General features: G+C 40.9%; 2 protein-coding genes across 6 annotated transcripts in view; one reads left to right on the top strand and one right to left on the bottom strand.

The window, feature by feature from the left end:
* The window catches only part of aga (aspartylglucosaminidase), a 172,708-nt gene that overhangs the window by 148,200 nt on the left and 1,773 nt on the right, over window positions 1-22,735 (top strand). The gene's annotated exons all lie outside the window — the stretch shown is intronic.
* The window catches only part of LOC147795516 (uncharacterized), a 40,651-nt gene continuing 18,117 nt past the window's right edge, over window positions 202-22,735 (bottom strand). The window contains exons 3-4 of the mRNA XM_087131740.1: window positions 13,440-13,607; window positions 202-3,050 (exon numbers count right to left, since the gene is read on the bottom strand). Coding sequence (XP_086987866.1) covers window positions 2,991-3,050; window positions 13,440-13,607 — 228 coding nt within the window. The 3' untranslated portion in view covers window positions 202-2,990. The remainder of the gene's footprint in view (window positions 3,051-13,439; window positions 13,608-22,735) is intronic.

The raw sequence follows: 22,735 nt of genomic DNA on the forward strand, positions 1-22,735 counted from the left end.
ACTTCAATTTGTTTAAGTGAGCAGATGAGATGTTTGAATTTGTGTGTAATGCGGTTATTCCCTCTTACGGCGTGATCGTTCTGCACCCAATACATGTGTTAACAGACAGGTACCACAATATCGGTTGTTATCGGTGGATATCATTATTAGTGAATCTGGCATCGGAAACTCAAGAAAAAGCACAACTGTGTATACAATAAATCATTCATCGTCTTAAATCGGCATTTTATTTTTCAATAACGAAGTGAATAAAACATGTTGTATTTTAAAATTCTGACGCGTAACAAATCATGAAAGCAATATTGAAAATAGGGTTTGTGTGTTTTAATTGCAAAACTCGTGAAACGAAACGAAGAACCAAGATTAATAGTTGATACAATTCATTGGTTAATTACGGAAACTCGTGCAGTTCCATCTTTTTAAAACGTGATGTATACTTTTTGAATGATCGATTATTATGAATTGGTTGTCTACTTCGTTTTCATGATTTTTTTTTATTTTTAAGAGATCTCTCAAAAACGCCTTTGATTTGGAAACGAATCGTTTTACGAGATATATACTTTGAATCGTTTCTTTTAAGATATTTTTCCAAGTATTAACTTTCAAAATGCTGTATAACTTTCGAGAAAATTGTTATGTCTCAAAAACGATCTTCAAAGAAATCATTTCTTTGATAAAACATCAGAACTTTTTCAAAATATATTCATGTATGTTACTACAGGGTTTTCATAATCACAACAAGAGTACTCGAAAAGTTGGGGTTACTGTCTCGTGTTACAGCTGACTTAAGATTAAGGGTTAAATCACAACCTGCTGTGAAAAACATAAGCTTTTGACGGGACCAAAGCTCCATAACACCAATACACCCCAAGCTGTCTGAAACCTCATCCCTCTGGTTGGTTGGGTTGATCGGTATTGTTAGTCGATTTTCAAATCCTCCTTGCTTATACCAGGCACGAAATGGGACAGAGACCCCCAACAAGTACAAACTCCAGTCTATTGTCGACTAACCCCTAGATGTGTAAAAAGAATTCCTGGGATACCAGTATAACAATGACCAACATAAAGGCGGGGAGGGAGTTCCCTCTGTCCCATATTTTGCTTCATATTGTCCTGTTGATTGGAGATCTCTGCTGATTCTAACACTTTACAAATTGTTTGCATTTTCTTCCAGCAACTTGTACTTTGAATTATCCTTTTATTTCCGTTAGGCCTTCGAGCTGCCTGGCAGGAACGTTGACAAAGCAGGTATATTTTGATTTCATTTCTTTTCAATTATAAGAGTGTTTGACGCCAATATAATGAACTTTTTTCATTAAATAGGTGTGAAGTAAATCTTTAGTTCGCCAGCATTTAGTTTGAAGATATTCCTACCAGTATGATTTTTTGTCATTTCAGATCTGACCACTGACCAATGATGTGACCAAAATATGACCATTTTAGGGTCATATATTTAATAGGCGGTTAATTGGTCAGTCTAAAGCCCCCGATCAAACAGAACTGCATTTTTTACATCGGCTAAACGGCAGGCGGGATAAAGCCGGGTACTAGTTACGGCCTCCATGTGGCAGGCGTGTAACAGACCTTCACTGGCAATCGCGCACGCGTATAGTGCGTGCACGCAGCTCGGATTTCTGTACGTGCGTGCACTTCACAACTCGAGAGAACGGATGAATTACGTCTACACGATACGAGTAATGTTGTCTCTCACTTATTTTCCTCCATTTTGCACCCCATGGTTCGTTCTGAAATTCTAACCTCCAGGACGGATAGATAAGGCCAAAAACTTGTAAACGTAAAAAATTAGTTTCCTCAACATGATAAACCGTGACAAATTTAGAACCATACTTGTGGTCGTTTCGTGTATACCCAAGTCTTAGAACCTGGACGTTAGTCGTAATGAAATAAAGACAACGTCCAACCTGGGCTAGCCGCCATCTTGTCGTCTCATAGGGCATGGACTGTAACATTTAGGTGCGGGTGTACAAGTAATGCAACAGAGGACACCGACTGGTAGCTCAGGTGGTTGGTGCACTGCTTGTACCATGTTGTGAGTAGTATTTTGTACATTTCAATTTTTATTTTGAACTACCAACACCTCCTATTATGAAATCTTTATGTTTTGTGGGTGATCCAACGAATCCAGATCCCACAGTCATCAGTAAAATTACTGTGCTTTCCTGATTTCCAACGTGTTAGTAGGGGAATCTCAGAAATTTGGGCCTTTTTTTCAGACTATTTTATACAAATCAGGAGTTGAAAAATTAACAACTGCCAAGCTGCTGAACCTGGGAACCCTGAGTCGACTCCTGTAAAGAATCGTCAACTGACAACTCTAATCTAGCCCCTAACCTTGCAAAAATTAACTTGCCATTTGTCTTTGCTTGCAAAAGTTGACTTGATACCACCTCTGCTATCATACCACGCTATTATTCGAAGATCTTGGTGGCCGTCAAAGTTGGTAGGGGGCAACTTACCCCCAACCGACGGAACTTTATTTTTCGGGGGAACGAATACAGCAGTGTATTTATTTATCAAACATTAGCACCCTTAGAAAACAACACCACAAAATAAACCCAAGGATGTTCGGACAAGTGAGGCTTTTGATATTTTTTCTCACCCAACATTTGCTTTAGAATATGCCCCCCTCCTCTGAAACCAAAATCTGGTTTAATGAAACTTTGTTTTGCATATTCACAACACTATAGGTTATTTTGCCAAGCATAACATGTCAAATGCACACATAAGATCTGTTCAAACTTGTAAAGAAGCAAATGGCATACATGTACATGCTACATCCACTATTAATCGATGCATTAAAAAGAGAAAATCTAACTTGTCAAAGTTCCCTTGAACCTAAAACTCCCTGGGCCTTTTCTTTGTTAAAGTTAATAAACAGCCAAACACATCCTGACCTAACAAATACAATACAGCAGAGAAATCTGCATTCTTCAAGCGTGAGGTTCAACCTGTCGGCTTATGGTTGCAGGCTATGCCACATGACACCTGCTTGCATCTGACGTTTGTTGCTGTCCAGCACGTTGTTGCTCCTGCGAGAAAAGAGCGAAATCTTTTTAAACAACTGAAACCATTACAAAAAGAGGTTGACATATAAAATTAATTATCTGAGCTTAACTTGTTTTACACTTGATGGTTTAAATGCAAAAAAATCTAGATACTAACTGGTCAAAGTATTCCTAGTCCTTCCGCCACGTTAAGTGTGGATCGGTCTACTAGAACATACGTACCCAAACAGTCAATACATATGCAAATTGCACGTGGACCTATTTATTATTTACTGAAATTATTGTGGAAACTTGTATGCCAGAATGAAACAGGTACACGAAGATATCCGCGACTGCTTTTAGAAGAGCCTCGGTAGCATGTTCGTCGCACTGCGTAGCAAAATGCCATATCCTGCTGTCGTGTACCTTGCAGGTGGACGATCGTCGTCCTTGTGCGTCCATTGCGAAGCTTCGCTAGAAATTCCAGCCAAGTGGAAGGATCGTTGGACAACGTCCAGCATGTCTGGTCTCTTTGGGAGAACGAATGGCCGGTGGACTTGAAGTCTCATCAGTTGCGGGCACTACTGTGGCCAGAAGGGAGTGATTAGCAGAATCTGACAGTGTTCATGTTCTATTTTTGAGATGACCCGCGAGACCAGAGTAATGGGGGGGGGTGGCATGCACTAGTAGGCCAGTCTAATCGATCCGATGGGCGTTCGTGGCCCACGGGCAGTGTTCTGCACCAGAACACCGGAAGTTGCACATTGTCCACTGATGCACAGAGGTCAGCGTGCGGTCTCTCTATCGCCGAGAACAGAGTTTTGACAGTTTGACATGTCAGTTTGGAGGGTCCGTTCTGTTGGTCAGATCATGCCTCGGGACAGGGCATCTGCTTTGGTGTTGTCGGGCCCCGCAATGTGGATCGCTAAGATGGTGATGGTGTGCAGGATTTCCCATGTGAGGAGGGCGCACATCCTAGGACAGTGCGTACCGCCCTGATGATTGATATACTACTGCCGTCGAATTGTCCTAGCAGACCGTGACGGTTTCGCCCTTGATATGTCCATTGGGATTGCATCTGTCGATATGACTAAGTCGGTATTTGCTCGTCTGAAAAAAGGAGTCCCGCTTCCAGGTAGCCACCGGAGTAGGTGTTGGCGGGTGTTGTCTGAAACGTGTACCGGAAATGCGATAGGATCAATTTTCGATAGAGCGAGCAGAAGAAGCTGTAGTGGTCTCATCTGTAGTCTGCACCATGGCGCCAGGCCCACCATGCTGGCCATGAGACTCAGGATACAGAGCCAGGCAAGGGTAGGATGTGACTGCGACATGCGGAAGAGATGAAGTCTCGAAAATCGTTGACTCGGTCAGCCGTTGGAGTAATGACGCCTCCGCAAAAGTCGATTCCTGCCCCAGATAAGTCGGGCGCTGTGATGTAGTTAGCTCGACTTTTCCAGGGCTTCGCTGCGCCAATCTGCATAGCCTCCATCTCCAGCATGTCGACGAACTTGCCACCGAAAAGGTCTCTGGAGACGAGTCTAAACACCCTCGTGGGGAATAAGCATGGCATCGAGGGCGTTGGATCTTCTCGTCGAATTCGCTAGACAGGATATTTGAGCAAACTGTGCTGCTCAGTCCGTCGTCAAGGCCGAGGAGAGCTAGCTGCAAAAGTCCGAGGAGACCGGTAACTTCTCCTCGCATGCACGGGCGATGTATTCCGACAGTAGGAGCCGGAAGGTGGTGCATTGTAGTCCGAAGCGGGAGGTTTTTTTGAGCTTTGCTAGCGTAGAATCCAGCAGGGCTTTATCATTGTCAGCGCTAATCTTGTCTTTGGCTACGTCAGGAAGATCTGGAACAGTGTTGTAGTCGTCGAGACTGGTCTTGGTCCCGAGACCATTCTCTAGACCAGTTTAAAGGTGGTCTTGATCTCGAACATGCTGGTCTTGGTCTCGAATCATTGGTCTTGGTCTTGATCTCGCACCTCCTGTTCTCGGCATTTTCGGCCGAGACCAGTACAACACCAATTTAAAAATACACTTTGCACCCTTTTATACCTGATTGGTGATGAATTTCGATTGTTTGTATGGGCCTACGAAAAACCTGAATCGAGACCCCGCAAGACGCGAAGGTACGGTCGTTAAGGATTGTACGTACAAGCGGTCGTTGTGGTTACAGCTGGCAGTAGCGTGTCATGCGCAAACTTCACCCTTTGTGCGAATTACGTGCGCACCCAAGGTCAAAACTTGCATGGCCGAAGTTTCAAGCTTTCGCACTCGCAGTTAAACTTGCGCAGGCAAAGTTGAAGCTTGCACCAGGAAGGAGATAGCGCGTGACTGCCCTCAAACAAATTGTCACTGTTATAGGCCGTAAAAAGATATGTCATTTGTTGTTGTCGGGGTACCTGTGAAACCGTAGTCACATTGTGTGGTCTGGTAACTAGACGCTTATTTAAGCACTGTTTGTTAATCTCAAACTTAACAAGACACCATTCCGTGATAACGTTTTTGGCACAACGTGTGCCGCTGCGTGCCTTTGCCTTGAAGTGCGCAAGTCGTTGATGTCTTGGTTACCGGAAAGCCTTTTCCGGCTATCATTATCTGGCAATTCTGCAATCATACATTACTAGCGAGATGCCGCGCTTCGCGCGGCACCCGCTGGTGGCAACAAAGTAAGTGGAAGTAAGAAGTAATTTTTTTATCAGACTGCAATCTCTGGATTTGGACAATTATGCATTCAACCACCACAAGGAATACGTTGGTGTCAAAACGGGAAACATCAGCATCAGCGATAAGGCAGGAACAACATCTGCCTTCGTCAAACACGCACGCTGCCATCACCCCTTGAAGTGTGTACATGTACCAGGCTACTTCTAGGAATGATCTTTCAGTCCTCATGTTTGTTCGAATTTTTAAAGGATCTAAATTTAAGGCTTAAATGTTTAAACAATCAAAAACTGTTTCGTGTCCGATTTTTAATGGAATGTGATGCCATGTTTGCACTACAGTCCCTAATTTGAAATGAAAATAAATTGGTTCAATTTTATCATTTTAAAATGAATTGAGCTGAAATGCATAAAATTATGAATTGCTGTTATTTTTCGTTCTTAATTTGTACTTAGGCCCCATTATTTTTTTATACTTTATACTTTATATTTTTGTTTTTCAAACTCACCTGCTTGCCCAAAGTACATGTAAATCCTAGGCTTGTCTCCTTGTTAATCTTGTCATAACATATAACACCGATGGATTACATGCATGTGCTGCCTGCCATACCAGGCAAAAAGTAAGGTTCCCAAGTGTTTACGAATGTGAAATAAAACAGTTGGAAAGGAAATTGTATTTTAATTTTATTGCGTCTTTAGGGTGCATTGATTGCACGCAATATGCAAGTCGCGACATTCAGAGCAGGTCAAAAAACAAACACATCATTGAAGAATTCAAACTGCAAAGTATCAACAAAAAACAATGCTGAATTCCAGGACCATTCTGTCAAACTAACGCGTCAAACTAATATGTGGAGTTCTGTAGTTTATAGCCCATCTTCACAGTTTTATGTCAATGTACAGAGATGATTTCTATCCATTTATTTACAAATGTGGTCTTGATTTCGGACGGCCGGTCTTGGTCTCGGGCTACTTTTTCTGGCCTGGTCTTGGACTGTTGGTCTCGGACTGCCTGGTCTTGACTACAACACTGATCTGGAACCGACAGAAAGTTCTTGAAATCTTTTGACGGGAAATGGTACCAAGCTACAGCTCGGTTGGGGAGTGCACACCATTGCTTGGCTTAAGTAAGGGGTTTGAATATCTTCAAGCAGGAGCGATCAAACGGGAGTGAAGGATAAATTGGCCCAGAAGCATTCAGTCGAGTCGTATGTCATTTGAACGAGCAGTGACTAATATCCCGGGGGGTGCAGCTGCGGGTAGACCGAGTACTTGAATCATGTCCCGAGTGGTGCAACCCGTCTGTATAGGTGAAATCACGCTTTCCCCGTTTTCTGGCCTCTCGACCAATCAGAATTCAAGGTTTTGCTACGTAACACTTCATCTGCATAAAATGAGGTGTCCCGTACCATTTATAGTAGGGGTGTTTGTAAGTTGGAGGGACGTTTGTACAATATAAAAATACTGTATATAATATAAGGTATAATATGTATATATACTTTATTATTATTGCATTGTACCTTGGATAAGCACCTGCTCCCACACATACAAAAAATGCGAAGGACTGATTAAGTACTATTACATGACAGAGGGCGCTAGTCACTAGGCGTGTTGCGAAGTTATAGATGGCGTTCTGCCCAGTAACTGGGGCAGATGTTGGGCGCGCATAGCCGTGTGTTAAACGAGCGCGGCGCATAGTGGTGCATGCACGGACGTGTATAATAAAATCTGGACTCGCAATGCCCTTAATCAGCTTATAGAGTCATTGAATCCACTCGCAGCCATTTTACCGAGCCGAATACAAAGCTTTCCTGGTAATGCCCGCCTTTGTTCTTCCTGACGTCAATAGTAGGGAGCCAACCCATGCCTTTGTATTCGGCTCGGTAAAATGGCCGCTGGTTGGCTTCTTTTTCATACAAAGGCGTTGCAAGTCCAGGTTTTTTTTATATACGTCCGTGGGTGCATGCCACCATATCGTTGGATTTCTACGCGCGAGCTCATTAACATTTTGTGATCCCACGGGGTTTCCTAAATAAAGCATGCCATAATCAGGAGGGATCATAGAGATATTTCTATGAATCCCGAATTTGGGACTGACAGTCTCTAGTTCAGGGTGTTTCTTTCAGAAAAGCCCAAAATTGCGGGCCTATTTTGGAAAGATGCGAGCAGCTTCATTTAGAGCTGAGCGCATAGTTTTACAACTGTTTGGGGGGTATTTTCGGGGAAAGGCGAATAAAAAAACTTTCGCGGCTAACCCCCGTAAATTGAAACGAAAAGTGATCTTCTGGTCCCGATCTTGGATTTCCGGTGAAAAAACAAAGGCTAACCTTTTCCCGAGAGTCGAAGGGCGGCGCTTTTTCGGTCTGATTTTACACTGTTTTCTATGCGCGGACTTGGTGTGGGGCAACCATAGGCTCCGCCTTGCGCGTAGGGCGATTGGTTAACGGAAGTGACTGCCTGGTCACACGTTGCACGCGGGCGCAGGCACAGTTGCAGCAGTGGCCGGCTCACAAAGCTGTAAAAGGGGCGCGCAGGCAAGGTTTAGTCGTCCTGATCAAAGATCATTTAGTGCCGAAGGCGCAAGATGGATAACTCTCCCCAAAAGGTGTAATCATCATAGGCGCCATTTGAGAAGGCGATACGCCTGCGCGGTTCACGGTAATGCACAGGCGCACCAGGTGTACTTGCCGGGCCACAGCGCCTGCGCCTATCCATTAATGTGCACTACACAGGCGTATCGCTTGCTCAAATGGCACTCATGCAATTACAACGTTTTACGTTTATGCACAGTGAAGTTTTTCATCTTGCGTCGCTATGCAGAAACTATACGATCTTTGGTTCTGATGATCAAGGGCTGATCCTGAGGTAAGGGTAAAGAATTCTGTGCAAGGGTTAAGTCACCTAGCCTAACGTGACTGTGTCTAAGTCCTGAGTGGTGCGTGTGCCAATCGTTGAGGGGCTCAGAAGGTTGAGGGGCTAATTGGTGGTGCGGTATAGTTCCTGATAGGAACTTGCGGTCAATATAAGGGCGGATTGCTATCTGTTAAAGTGAGTTGCGTGTAGCGCAGCCTTGACAATAAGCCCCATAGACTTGCTAAAGTCCCTGATGCGGCACTGGATGCCCGTAATTAATTGTGGTGTTCGCTACTCTGGGCGAAGTCCAGTCACGTATAATCACACAGTCTCCCCGTCAGTAGCACCCTCTACTGGTGTAATGGTTGAGTGTGATTGAAGGAGTGTTGATGAAGTACCAGCCACTTGATTAGCCACTCAGGGACTCTCCAGTACGTGCAGTCACCGTACGTTAATTCTCATTGTGTTCGTTATGAGTAGTTTACTGCCGTGAAGAATGGTTTAACCCGAACCCGGTTTAATGAATGAAGCCGGACTCGGATGTGACTGCAATTGTGCGATGACTTTGGGGCGGCTTTTACGCGTCGCAACATGTTCGAGTGTTTGCCACTATTTTGAGTTTCGGACATCGCCTACAAAATTTGAGCGCAATATTCTATGTACATACACTTAACTCTGTATACGACGTGAAATTCACACAAACAAAACGAAGTGTTTTATTCATGTACGAGATGTGTGTGTGTGTTATTTTTAGGTCTACTGTGTACGATACCGTACAAAGCCTTCCGGGACGTTGCTCGTTGCATCATCTAAAGTAGAAAAACGTTTTACACTGTAACAGATACGATAAAAATACAAATACATGAAGGGCAGAGATAAATTTGTAGTACGTAAATTGAAGATTGAAGTTAATGATAACGTTGGAATATAGCGGAATGACCATTGTACATGAAGCGAAGAAACTTGCGATCTGCCTTGCGGATGGGAATGTGAAGATATGCATGGAGGAAGGACACAGAAGGAGTTTGACCTGCCCGGGCTATAACATCTGGCCAAATACTGCTTTCTGGCATACCCGGTTTGTCCATAGCCAGAGCTCAGTGAATGCTTGCTACTCACCACCTGTTTTGCAACCATAAGCCCTCTTTGTACCCTATGATCGTGGCCGCAATTTTTCGTTGGTAATCTGCATCCCTGAAACGTTGTGTACTGCAGTATAGAAAGTTGAATATTCATGCCATCGTTGGTGCTTGATATGATCCGACAACATCATCAAATTTAGTGCTTGCGTAGTTGCTTTTATTAGGCTGTGCAACCAAAGTGTTCATGTGCAGTTGTTGCCCTTATCCAACGCTTTCTTCTAGACTTCTTTTTGGCATAAATAGCCAAGTTGTTTGTGAGATTTTGTGTTTTGGTTGAATAATTTTTATTATGGTATTTGTACAAAGGCGTATTTTGTGAGATTTCACGATCACTCCCTGTGATGAAATAGCGCATTTTGTCCCTAATGAACTGAACTTTCCAGAAGTAGTGAAGATTTTGGTGGCCAGTCTTAGCTAAATTCGTACCTAGTTTTTGAACACTGATGTATTGGACGGAGAAGACAAGAATTACAAACTTTGCATGGATAATGAAACAGTGTGTCAAAATTTAAAAAGTTTATTTATGATGTTAAAAGTAGGTCTAATATCAGGAATTTTTCTCTCTCTATTTCCTGGTCACATCGATAGTTTGTATTTAATTGCAAGCAAAAAATTACAAGTATTGCCAGGATATTACTGGCCCCGCTTGTCTGGCTAAGATGCAGGCAGCAATAAAGCATCAGACGCGGCGGCGACCATCATTGGACGCTTTGAAGTGAGTGAGTTACAACTCCTTCTGTGTCCTTCCTCCATGCAATAAACAAGGCCGGAAATAACACTCTTACCAACAAGATTGAAATTACACAAGGTAAAGGTTTATTCAAAACGATGACTGGATGACCAGAACGGAACTCGAAAAACTTGAGGATGTCTAAAAGACACGTCTGTTGCGATACACGATACGGCGGTGAGAAAAGAAGGAAAACATGGCGACGAGACGGCAGTGCATAGTGGGAGGTCATACAGGACTTTGGATGATTAAGTCTTTTCAGCGAATAGCCATACACGCATGGGAAATTTGCATATGTAGTGACCGTTGGGTACGTAGAGCGATGTAGACCTAGTGGACACAAGAGGGCGCAAAGGAAGTAACGACGCACGGTTTCCATAACCATAGCATAAACGCAAACGCCACAGAAGATCCCCATTTGAGTCGAGTCTAGGCATCTCTGCCTCTGGCATCAGTACCCTTAACTGGCACTGTATATAACATACATTATATATACAAATTACATTATATATACAATATACATATTCATTACAATATCAACCCAAGCCAGAACTCCATCTATTGGGAAGATGCCCTTCATTTGTTTACATTGGGTAAGAAATTATTGTGAAAATTTACACTTGGTGCTTCCCTTTTCTGAGTACTATAAAGATGCCCTCCTCTTTCCTGCCTCCACTGTAGCCTTAAGATTATTAATGTCATTATCGTTTATCAGTGGTGCACCTTGGTTTACTGGGTATGTAAATTCTTGGGGGGCACAGATTTCTGCATCCCAAACTTGTTTGGCAGTACATGTACATGTTGTGTTGGAAACTTATCCCTCACATGAACCTCATGATTTGAGCCTGGGGTTGAGACCCATTGGAAGAGGGATCTTCCTGCAAGTAGTTTGACATTTCTTATTAGCACTTTAATAAGAGTGTCACTATAGCTTGTCCTATAAACGAAACTTGTGACTGATTCTCATTATCACACCAGTTATGTGAAAGCACCTTGTTACCCAGATCCTTGTTGTTTACTATCTATTATGGTTGATATGAACAGTTTGATATTAACAAAATTGTTGAAGGTGACAGGAAAAATGTCTAATGTCAGTACATTTATCTGTTTTTCTCAAGGGTCAAAAGCCAAATAAAATAAACTTTAAAATTATTGAAATTTCAGCAGTTTCAGGATTGTTGCTGCATTACAAGAGTGTCACAAAAGTTTCTTCTGCTGGTCTGTTGATATGGCTAATGGATGTTGTTGCCGTAAGAATGTAAAACACATGTTTTGTAGCATATTTCATAATCAGTGGTGATAAGTTAGACATGTACACATGGGCAATAAGTGATGAAAGGGCTACTGACCATATCATGTGTGAAAACATAAAATCCTGAAGAAGCCAGACAAGTGGGCCTGGTGAGGACCCAGCAACACTGCTTAAGTTTCAAGATAAAAACATAGTGGATGTGAATAAAGTATTTAAAGAGTTTCTTGGAAACTAAAAAATATCAAGTCAACCTCAAACTACAAACCTTGCTTATATCTGAACTTAAAATCACCCATTTTGAAATCATAGCAAACAATCCAAGTATCTTGAGCTAAAACTGTAACTACGTTTTTTTGTCTGGTAAGCAATACACGGTGTAGTGGTATGTAGTATACATGTGCTGGTGTTGCTACTCTTAAATTGTTGAATTTTCATGCCAGTCTTTAGAAACATGAAATTGTTAATTCTGTTTTGTAGATCAAAAACTTTACTGCCTTTGATGAAAAATTTGGTGATTTTAATTAAGCTGTTAAATAAAAATGTTAATGTCAGAAAATATTTTCCTCTCTATTCACAGATGAAGTATATTGAGATGATGGCACACTGGACTTCACACGAGCATTTCACAATTGTAGCCAGTACCTGTTCTAGTTGCTTACTGTGCATTTAGAATATGCGGGATTCAAAGCTTTCTCAAGAAGCTGTGGTAATCATCAGGATGACAAACTCTCACTCACTTTGCCTCCAAATCTTTTTTCAGTATTTTGCATGAAAACAGGCTGCAAGCTGAGCTGATCTTTAAAAGACATTTCTGTGGACTTTCTCAATGTGCTTTTAGTACATTTTGAAAGCCTTCAGTCTGCTGAAAATTAAAGCTGTGTTATACAAATTGGGTATTAATTGAATTTTGTTTATAGGTACATGCATGCCCTCAACCCATATTGTGACAGCATGTGGCCAACTGACAGTTAACATCTACGCAGTAAGACTTTATTGCACAGGGCACCATGTAGGATGAAGTTGGTAAGTGAAGCGACACTGACTGTTGCTTGGGATATGTGCATGTAGGTGCACACAAGAGTGTACAAATATGATCATGTTGCACACCATGGCAGCCAGTTTTGCTGACCAGGCTCCGCACATTAATACATGTATCGAGAATGAAAAAACAAGGAGTTAGATTCTACGATATTTTGAGTAATGCTGAGTACGAGGTTGACCTTTAATCCAACGATCAAAACCTTGTATCAACTTCACAGTGATCTCAGACCACAAATTTAATATTCCTGAAAGTCTGATATCTGCAGGCATACGATCCGATTATCCACCACTGTAAACAAACAAGGCTTTAACTGACAAAATGACCCTTTCAGGAACAGGGTGATATATATTGTGGCATTACCTGATGAGAACATGTTAAAATGAGCTTTTGTCCTAAAATAAAATATGCTCCAGAGCTCAAATCTGGCAATAAAACCACCTTTCAAAATTGATCTTTTCCTAAAGGAAAGAACTCTCAAAAAGGTAATATAAAGAACATACTACCTGGGATTTGAACCAAAACCCACATCTAAGCCAGTTTGACTGAACTTTCTTCTGTTAAGCCCAGGACCCTTCATCATGAGAAAATGAGGCCAAAACTGTTACGTGATTCCGGAAATACCATAACATAATTTAGCCCCATTCCAAACAGGCACTTTTCTGTAAAAGCCTGATTTGTTAACAGCAGTGGGTAGTAAAGATTCTCACACCTGCCACATAGAGTATGTAATATTCTCCATATTTATATTCCCACCTGACGCCTCCTTTGTTGTTCCTCCCTTTCACTTTCTTGCAGTGCCCTAGCTAATGCTAGATCCATTGCTTCTTGATCTTGATGTACATGTAGATCAGGGCTGGATTTACCTGGCTGCTGCTCAGTTAATGACATGTGTATTGCTCGAGTCATGGCTTCATCTTCAGACTGTGAATTTAAAGTTCAAAATGTACATTAAAAATCGGAAGAACTGTCTTTTTCACACACATCAAATGGCATGTACATGAACAAGCACCTGTTGTGTCAGACATTGCCAAGATTTTGTTCAAACCTGTTTAGCAAATGTAAAAAGAAATACTTCGGTACCCAGCATGTACGTGGGACATTAATTAAGTACAGTTCATTGCCGCAAGACTACAAGAGGCCTGCAAATGTTGAGATGAGATCTACCCATGAGCAGAAGAGCACCCTCACCAGCAAAGAAGAGAAAGTCCCTATATCCCTCTTCAAATTATTATGTGCCCACGCAAACGTGATTAGGACCAAACATTCCAAAGCTGTTGTGTGTATATTTTCGGCACTCCTTGTATAAAAGGAACATAAGCCTGAGTATGAAAGTGATAGCTGCTGCCTATAAGAATAAAGAAATGCACTTTAAGTGTTCCAGCTCTGAGTAGCATAATTGACAGTTTGGAATAAGATGACATCCCAAATGGGATGTCACTTGCACAAAAGTGGGATATCAATGGGATGTCACTTTCATCCCACTGGAATCCCAGTTGGATTGTCAGTTGCATCAAACTGGGATGTCAGTTGCATCAAACTGGGATGTCAGTTGCATCAAACTGGGATCCCAGTGGGATGTCAGTTGCATCAAACTGGGATCCCAGTGGGATGTCAGTTGCATCAAACTGGGATTCCTAGTTGGATGTCGGTTGCGTCAAACTGGGATTTGTCAGTGGAATGTGAGTGAAATCCCACTAGGATAATGGCGATCCCTCACAAATCCTGACAAAAATTCCTGGTGGGATACTGCCGTATCCTGGTGGGATTGCACTGGGATCCCACTGATATCGCAATCCAGACGGGATCCCAGTCCCGGCGGGATCCCACCAAAAATGGGATGGGATCCCACCCTGAGATTCAAGTAGATTCCCATCCCGCATCCCAGTGGGATCTCAGTGGGATCCCTGTGGGATTCCCACCGGGATCCTAGTCACTTTTTTTCTGGGGCGTGTGCGTGGTCCCTCACTTTAACAGTCAGGTCCCCACGTACTCCCCACCTAGTGAGAATGCAAGGTTGCTATGCCAATGAATACATGTGCACCTAGTGGGATGTCAGTTGCGTCAAACTGGGATATGTCAGTGGGATGTGAGTGGAATCCCACCGGGATAATGGCTATCCCACACAAATCCCGACAAAAATTCCTGGTGGGATCTCACCCCATCCCAGTGGATCCCGGTGGGATTGCACTGGGATCCCGGATCCCACTGGGATCCCACTGATATCCCAATCCAGGCGGGATTTGAGAGATTGTTTGAGAGTACATGCATTTCTTAACATACGCTTAAATTGCACAGTCTTGAGTTTGTGCTGATGTACACTCACAGATACAGTTGTTAAAAGTAATCATTTGTCCAGTTACTGCATGTTGATAGAAAATAAGATCTACTTTTGAAAGAATTGTATGAAATTTATGTTTGCATTATTTTTCTTCCCGTCTTTGAAGTCGACATCTCTTTGTTTGTGTATACTGCTGGCCCTAGCAAACCCATATCCTCTGGTGTTAAGGTGATTTTACAAAGCCGTTTCACCGTATTGCAGAGAATCCTTGTTCTGGCAATCAAATCCCTCACAAGAAAACTGAAGTGTGCCCTCACTTGATGGTATTCCGCATTTTGTATTATCTGACTGATAATTTCCCCACATTTGAAAATATTTTCGCCAGGGATGAGGCAAAAAAGTATGCGGAGAATTGAATTAAGCATTAGCATTTGAAATCACTATTCATTGTTAGTTGCCCATTTTTCTTCAAAGTAGGCGAGGGAAACATTGTGTTTGTCTCTGATATCCCAATCGAAGTCATCTTATTCTAAACTGATATTGAATGGACATTGATTTTTGGTCTCGCTTACAAATGAAACTGAACTGAAAGTCTAATAACAGGTTTGTGAAGTCTGTTGTCAGTAGTCCTATCCACAGATCTCCTGAACAGCAAATGCACATATTCCATTGGCATGAAATTACGCAGACAATTAGAAAAGAGAAATGTTATGGACCAACATTGATCTCGTGATGATCTCATGATCATTAGGTGACAATTCACATGACATTAATATTGCATCCTTTGAAGTGCTGTATATCTCCTGAAATACATGTCTGATCGGGTTGAAACTTTAAAGACACATGGATAAGATATCAGGGGCACACCGATTATATACACATCATGTAATTTGTAGTTAATTATGCAGCGACACCATCTGTGTGTCCAAGTCCATTCCTCCTGCAACTGGTTCCCCTTGGCTGTTTGACAAGTTGCTGTCGAACTGCAGCAACTTTTTAGGAGTTTGCACTGTGCACCTCCTTCCCGAATGACCCTTATTCAAATTAAAGCTTGTCCCATGTTCTCAGTATTTGCGCACATTTTCCAAGAGGGTCGACTTTGGTGTTGGATCCCTATCAGGGAAAGCTTTTCTAAATGCAGCTTGAGTGGCTTAAAAGCTCTTGTTTTCAAGAAATTTTGTCATGACAAACACTTTTCAACACTGCACTGGCCTATCTTGGGGCAGGTTAACACATTTAAAGCAGATTATTGCATAACATGAAAGTGACAAAAGGCAATATCCTCTCATTAATATGACCTTTTGTTGTCACTTTCCACCACGACAAGCATGACAGAGGACAACGTCATTCACTGGTTTATCCAAAATGTTACAACTGAGTTTGGATGCCCAATTTTCAAGACAATGGTGTTCAGTCATGCATGACAGGAGGGATACCATTAAGCTATCATTAGTAAGAATACAGCTTCTACTTTATAATCATATCTCATGGTTTGGGCATAATAACCCCTTTCCTCAGGGTTTGGTTTTTTTGTGGGACACCCTGTACATGTTTGATTGGGTTGCAACCTTGCAGATAGTTAGGAAGGGAAGGTTTATAAATGGAAATTGATCTCAGGTCATGACAATACAATCAGCAAACGAGTCACATGACATTTAAGTTTGATCCTTTAAGTACTATCCAAAAATTGACTTGATGTGATGATGTCACTATTTAAAATTCCATATCTCATGAAGTACATGTCCAATTGGGTTGAACCCTCGCTGATATCTTGGGAAGGAAGTGTTTTAGGCAAATATTGACCTAATGTGATAATGACGTCATCAGGAGATAAGTCATGTGACATTGAAGGTGCACTATTTAACTCTATATTTCCTGAAGAATATATCCAAATGGGTTCAAACCTTGCTGATACCTTAGAAAGGAAGTGATTTAGACGGTTATTGATCTCATTTGATGTTGACGTCACCAGGTGACAAGACTTGTGACCTTAAAATTCATCCAATTGAAACTTTGCAGATTACAAGAAAAGGAAGTGTTGTAGTCGAAGATTTACCTGATGTAAAGATGACATCAAATCAGGAGTCAAATTATATTTTATTCAAAACAAGTTATTTCCTATAGTGCATGCCTGATTGAAACCTTGGACCCAAATAGTCATGATGAAATAATTACGCTATCAGGTTTGTGCAGTAGATTGCTTGTTCAAATTAACAAAAGAATGCGAAAAAGCCCGCTGTTCTGTTGGCAAACAGACAGATGAGCTCTAGTTAGCTGTTTCAACAACAGCCGGAACAGCTTTTGTTTTCGTCAGAATTGTTACATATTTTTTTGGGGGGGGCTTTTTCGCAAGTTGCGAAAAGGTCATTCTTTTTGTTCCGTTTTTTTTTCCTTCTTTCTTTTTCTCCTGCTCAAAAGCCTGTTTGTTTTGTACACGTTTTTTCTACCGGTGACTTTAGTGCTTTTGCAACTTTGGATTATCATCAAACTTATACCAATGACGAACCCTTATGCATAGATGGTCCTAGAAACATCAACTAATTTATTATTGATTTTTCAATATTTATTTCAACCCATTGATATTGTACACGTTTTTGAGGTACTATTTTGGTACCTTAGCAATCGTTGATCTTATTCAAAGTTACAGCAAGCACTAACTATGAAATGAAGATAATACTTAAATAGTTACGTCATGATGATGTCATCACATGACATATTATTAAATTTTGAATATTTAAATATTCCGTTAAATTTACAAAAATGCATATAAAATCAACCGCGGCCTCCCGCAACATTTTGTTTGCAGCAAGTGGCAGGATAAAATGTGGTCTTGAATTCATCTTGTGAGGGTCAAATCAAATGACCCTTCCTTCCGGTCGAAACCGGAAGTGGTCGTATTGTTTAGGAAATTTGACCTCATGGGATAATGACGTCATCAGCAGACAAGTCACATTACATTAAGGGTGCACTATTTAAGGCCCTGTATCTCCTAAAGTAGATGTCAGATCGGGTTCAAATCTTGTAGATATCTTGAAAAGGGATTGCTTTAGAGGAATATTGACCTCATGTAATGATGACGTCATCAGGAAACAAGTCACATGACATTAAAAGCCCTATGTCTCTTGAAGTACATGTTCTTTCAGGTTGAACCCTTGCAGATTTTTTAAAAAAGTGGTGTTATATACGAAAAATGATGTACAAAAGAATGCAAAAAACCCCTCTGTTCCGTTGGCAAACAGACAGATGACCTCTCGTTTTGTTTTTGTTTTTTTTGCAATTTTGCAAAAAAAAAGCATTCTTTTTGTTGTGTGTTTTTTTCTTCCTCTTCTAACCAAAAGCCCATTTTTTTGTGCACGTTTCTTCCACCATCAACTTTGGTCCGTTTGCAACCTTGGATCTTCATCAAACTTATATCATTGAAGGATCTTAGTTCAAAGATGTGCATAGAACAATGATGTCATGATGACATCATCATGTGATTTAGTATTGATTCTTCAATATTTATTTCAGCCCATTGACTTTGTACACGTTTTTGAGGCATCATTTTGGTTAATACTCAGCTATCTTCGATTGTCATCAAAGTTACACCAAGGAAAGACCTTGGGGCAGAGATGATACTAAAATAATTACATCATGATGAGGTCATCAAGTGATTTATTATTAAATTTCAAATATCTAAATATTTCGTTAAAATTTTAAAATCCATATAAAATCAACCGTAGCTTCCCACAACATTTTTTGCGCAAGGTGCCAGAGTATACATTGGGGCTTCAATTCATCTTGTGTGGGTCAAATCATGTGACCCTTCCTTCCGGTTGAAACCGGAAGTAAGCTTATTGTTTAAAAGTGGTAATAGGTAATAGGTAATTAGTCTGTCTGTGTTAGTGCTGGGTTGATACCTTGCTTATATCTTAGAAAGGAAGTGCTTTAGGCAAATATTGAGCTCTTTTAGTGATGACGTCATCAAACAATAAGTCACATGACATTAAAGGGGCACTATTTAAAATGCTGGATCTCCTGAAATATATGTCCAATTGCGCTCAAACCCTGCAGATATATAAAAACAGAGGTGATTGAGACGAATATTATCCTAATGTGATGATGACGTCATCAGGTGAGAACTCATGTGACATTAAAGGGGCATGATTTAATATGCTATATCTCCTGAAGTATATGTCCAATTGGGTTCAAACCTTACAGATATCTTGAAAAGGAACTGATTCAGATGAACATTTACCTCATGTGAAGATGACCTCATTAAGTGCAACCTTTAAAGTACTATATCTCCTGAAGTACACGTCCAATGGGGTTGAAACTTGGCAGGTGTTTTGAAAGGGAAGTATTATAGACGAAATCAGATAATCATGTCACGTGACATTAAGGGGGCACTCTCCCAGGGGCTATGTCTCTTGAAGTGCATGTATGACTGGGTTCCAAACTTGAACCTTTCTGGGCATGATCAAATCATTTAACCGAAAGGTTTATGCTATAGCTTAAATGGTCAAATTTCAAAAGGCAAAAAAGCCATCGGTTCTGTTGGCAACAGACAGATAAGCTCTAGTTCTTCTGATGACCCAAATCCCCTTTGTTTTGTGCACGTTTCTTCCATTCCCCACTTTAGTCCCTTAGCAACCTTGGATCGTTATCAAACTTACATCAATGAAGGAACCTTGTCTAAAGATGTTCATACAACAAAGATGTCATGATGACGTCATCAAGTGATTTATTATTGATTTTTTTCTATTTATTTCAGCCCATTGACTTTGTTCACGTTTTCATGACAATACTTTGGTAATTTGGTGATCTTCAATTGTAACCAAAGTTGCAGCCAACAAAGACCCTGATGAAAAGATGCGTTTAAGTTAAGCGCAAATGACGTGACATGAACTTAAAGGAGCAGTGTTTCTGCTAGCGAGTGTACATCCCTTTGACTTTGCACACAGATTTCAAGGAATGATATTAGTCACTAAATGAAGTTTGATCTTTATGTCAGTTGCATCAAGGATTGACCCAAGCTAACACATGATGTGGGTAGTTTAGTTTATTTATTATTAATTTTGAATAATTAATATTTACCCATAGACTTTGCACACGCTTTTTCCTCCATAGACTTTGCACATAGATTTTAAGGTTTAGTTTTCCAACTTAGCAATATTATATACGCATGGAACTAACACTGAAGGAAGACTGTGAAGCAAAGACGGGTCTCAGAACTAGTTCAATGTTGTAACGATATATCATGTGACATGTCACATGACATTAAAGGTGTAATCTTTAAAGTACTATAACGTCTAAAGTACATGTCTGATTGTGTTGAAACTTTGATATAACTTTAACCACTACCAGCCAGGGACTCCGAAATTGGAGCCATATGGTTTATATGTGTGGCCGGGGTCTCCGAACTCGGAAAAAGGAAACAGGGCCATGTAACAAAAGACCGTGCTCCGAACAAAAGATCAGGCTGCTGGGCATTACGGGCATTTTTCACTCTCAAAAGTGGTGATAATCCAGCGTTATTTTGAAACTGTATACCAGGGTTTGGGGCATTGAAAGCAAGCGGATTACCACCGGGGACAAAAGCGCTCGACCACCGCAGCAGTGAGCCACACAGCACCGCTGCACGCTAATCTGGCCCCTATTGAAAAGAGGTCAGCTATGCACGGAGCCAGGTTCGTGAATAAAAGACAGTTGTATAACACCGCACAATCTGGGCTCTGTTTACAAGGCTGCAGGCCTGGCTGAAATACTCGGGCGTCAATGAAGGTCACCTGTCAACTTAGAGTAGTGCCTACAGATTACTCTGTGTAACAAAATTAGTTTTATTTTAGTTGTGTGTTACAGATTTTATTTTAAATTGTTATATTTTTGATGTTCATGTATATGTGTAGTTTGCTTTTCATATTAGTTGATCTGGATTTAAATGTAGGACTATACCACTATGTTTAGTCCCACTAAATGGAACAGTCCAACATGCCACACCTTTCATTGTTAAGTTTATTAGCCCACTGGGGACTTCTACCTTGGTTCCATGATCTTCTATTGTACAAAGATTCCTGGGACTTGGCATGCCACACTCTTATTGTTGGCATTCATTGGGCTATCTATAAAACTGGAGTGTAAAAATTCTCACTAGGGACTTCTTTGACTGGGACGGTCAGGGGAACATCCACAACTGGGATGTTCCTGTATCTTTTCTGTCTGTAAGTTTTTGTGTTTATTTCTTCAACAGAAACTTGGGATACTCCGCTCCAGCCATTCCTTATATCTGGACTGCTATGCTCTTGTGCATGTGGCCAGGGTATTTTTTTTCTGTTACAGGTCCATTTCTGGGGGGAGGGTGTCGCCCGCTTTGAGTTTGAGGTAGTTTGTGGTCACATGTGTGTGATTTAAAATGACCAACATGTGCAGGAGCATATTTTAATGTCACTGCACCCTGCATGGTGCAGGGCGCAACTGCTTGTAGTTAAGTTAATTTGTTATCTCTATAGCCATATTCCTGTGTGATTAATTACTTGATTTTGTTAACTTTTTTTAGAAAATAAATAAGCCGCTGATAGATTTCTGCGGATTGGCAAGTTGGCCAAGCATCATACATTTCAGTTATTTTCTTTGATCCCACGTTTGTTGTCGGGGTTCTTGGCTATAAACGACCATTAGAATGATGAATTTTTGAAGGATTTTGAAAACGGAAAAAATGATAGTCATGCCGGCCCAGCATCATCAACGTTGAAAAATGCCCCGGCACGAAGTGGTTAAAGCGAGGTGTTCTAGAGGAAAAGTGAGCTCATGTGATAATATTATCACATGACTTTAAAGGTGCACTCTTCAATGGCCCATTTCTCTTGAAACACAATCCAATAGGGTTGAAACCTTGCATATAGCTTCAGGACGAAGTGTTTTAGAGGACTCTTGACATGATGTGATGATGACACTATAGGTACCATCTTTAAAGTTTTTTATCTCCTGAAGTACACATCCAGTCATGTTGTAACTTTGCATGTAACTGGAAAACGAAGTATTTTACAGCAATATTGATCTCATGTGATGATGACATCATGTGACAGGTCACATGCCATTAAGAGTTATCCATTGCATACAGGTATGATCAGGATGGAATGTGCAACCTTTAAAAGATATTGCTCTTTTTTCATTATAGTTGCATCAAAGATAGACTCCAATGGTGATATGATACAGTCAACATGATATCATGACATCATGATGTTTGATCGCTATCAAAGTAACAGCCAACAAAGACCCTGATACAAGAGTTACTATAAATAAATGATGTCATGATGACGTTATCATGTGACTGACTATTGATTTTTCATTAGCTTGATCTGTTTTTCCAAAAAGATAAAGTTAAAAAAAGAAAATTCCGAAACAGCTCTGTGGTTGTTCACAACCACGTCCCTCTAGTTTTTTCTCTTTTCCTTTTTCAGACTTTTTCCCCAAAGGGATTGTACACGCTTTCTTCCACCAGCCGACTTTGGTAGTTTTATATATCTGATTCATTTCAAACGTGGCAGACCTTCAGATGATCATCCAAGGATGGTCCTAGAAGAAATTAGTCATGATGACTTCATTACATGATTTATTATTGAATTTTGAATATTTAATTTTTCCCCACAGGTTTTGTACACGTTTTTCAACAGCCAGACTTCCATAGTGTTCTCGGACCTGTCTTGATGGATGTTAGGCCAGCATTCAATTAGAGAGGGTCTAGGAAAAAATTGGTCATGATGATGTCATCACATGATTATTGAATTGTGTG

This window comes from Acanthaster planci, unplaced genomic scaffold, assembly GCF_054643075.1.
Source record: "Acanthaster planci isolate LZ-2023a unplaced genomic scaffold, COTS_SCS Contig10, whole genome shotgun sequence".
NCBI lineage: Eukaryota > Metazoa > Echinodermata > Asteroidea > Valvatida > Acanthasteridae > Acanthaster > Acanthaster planci.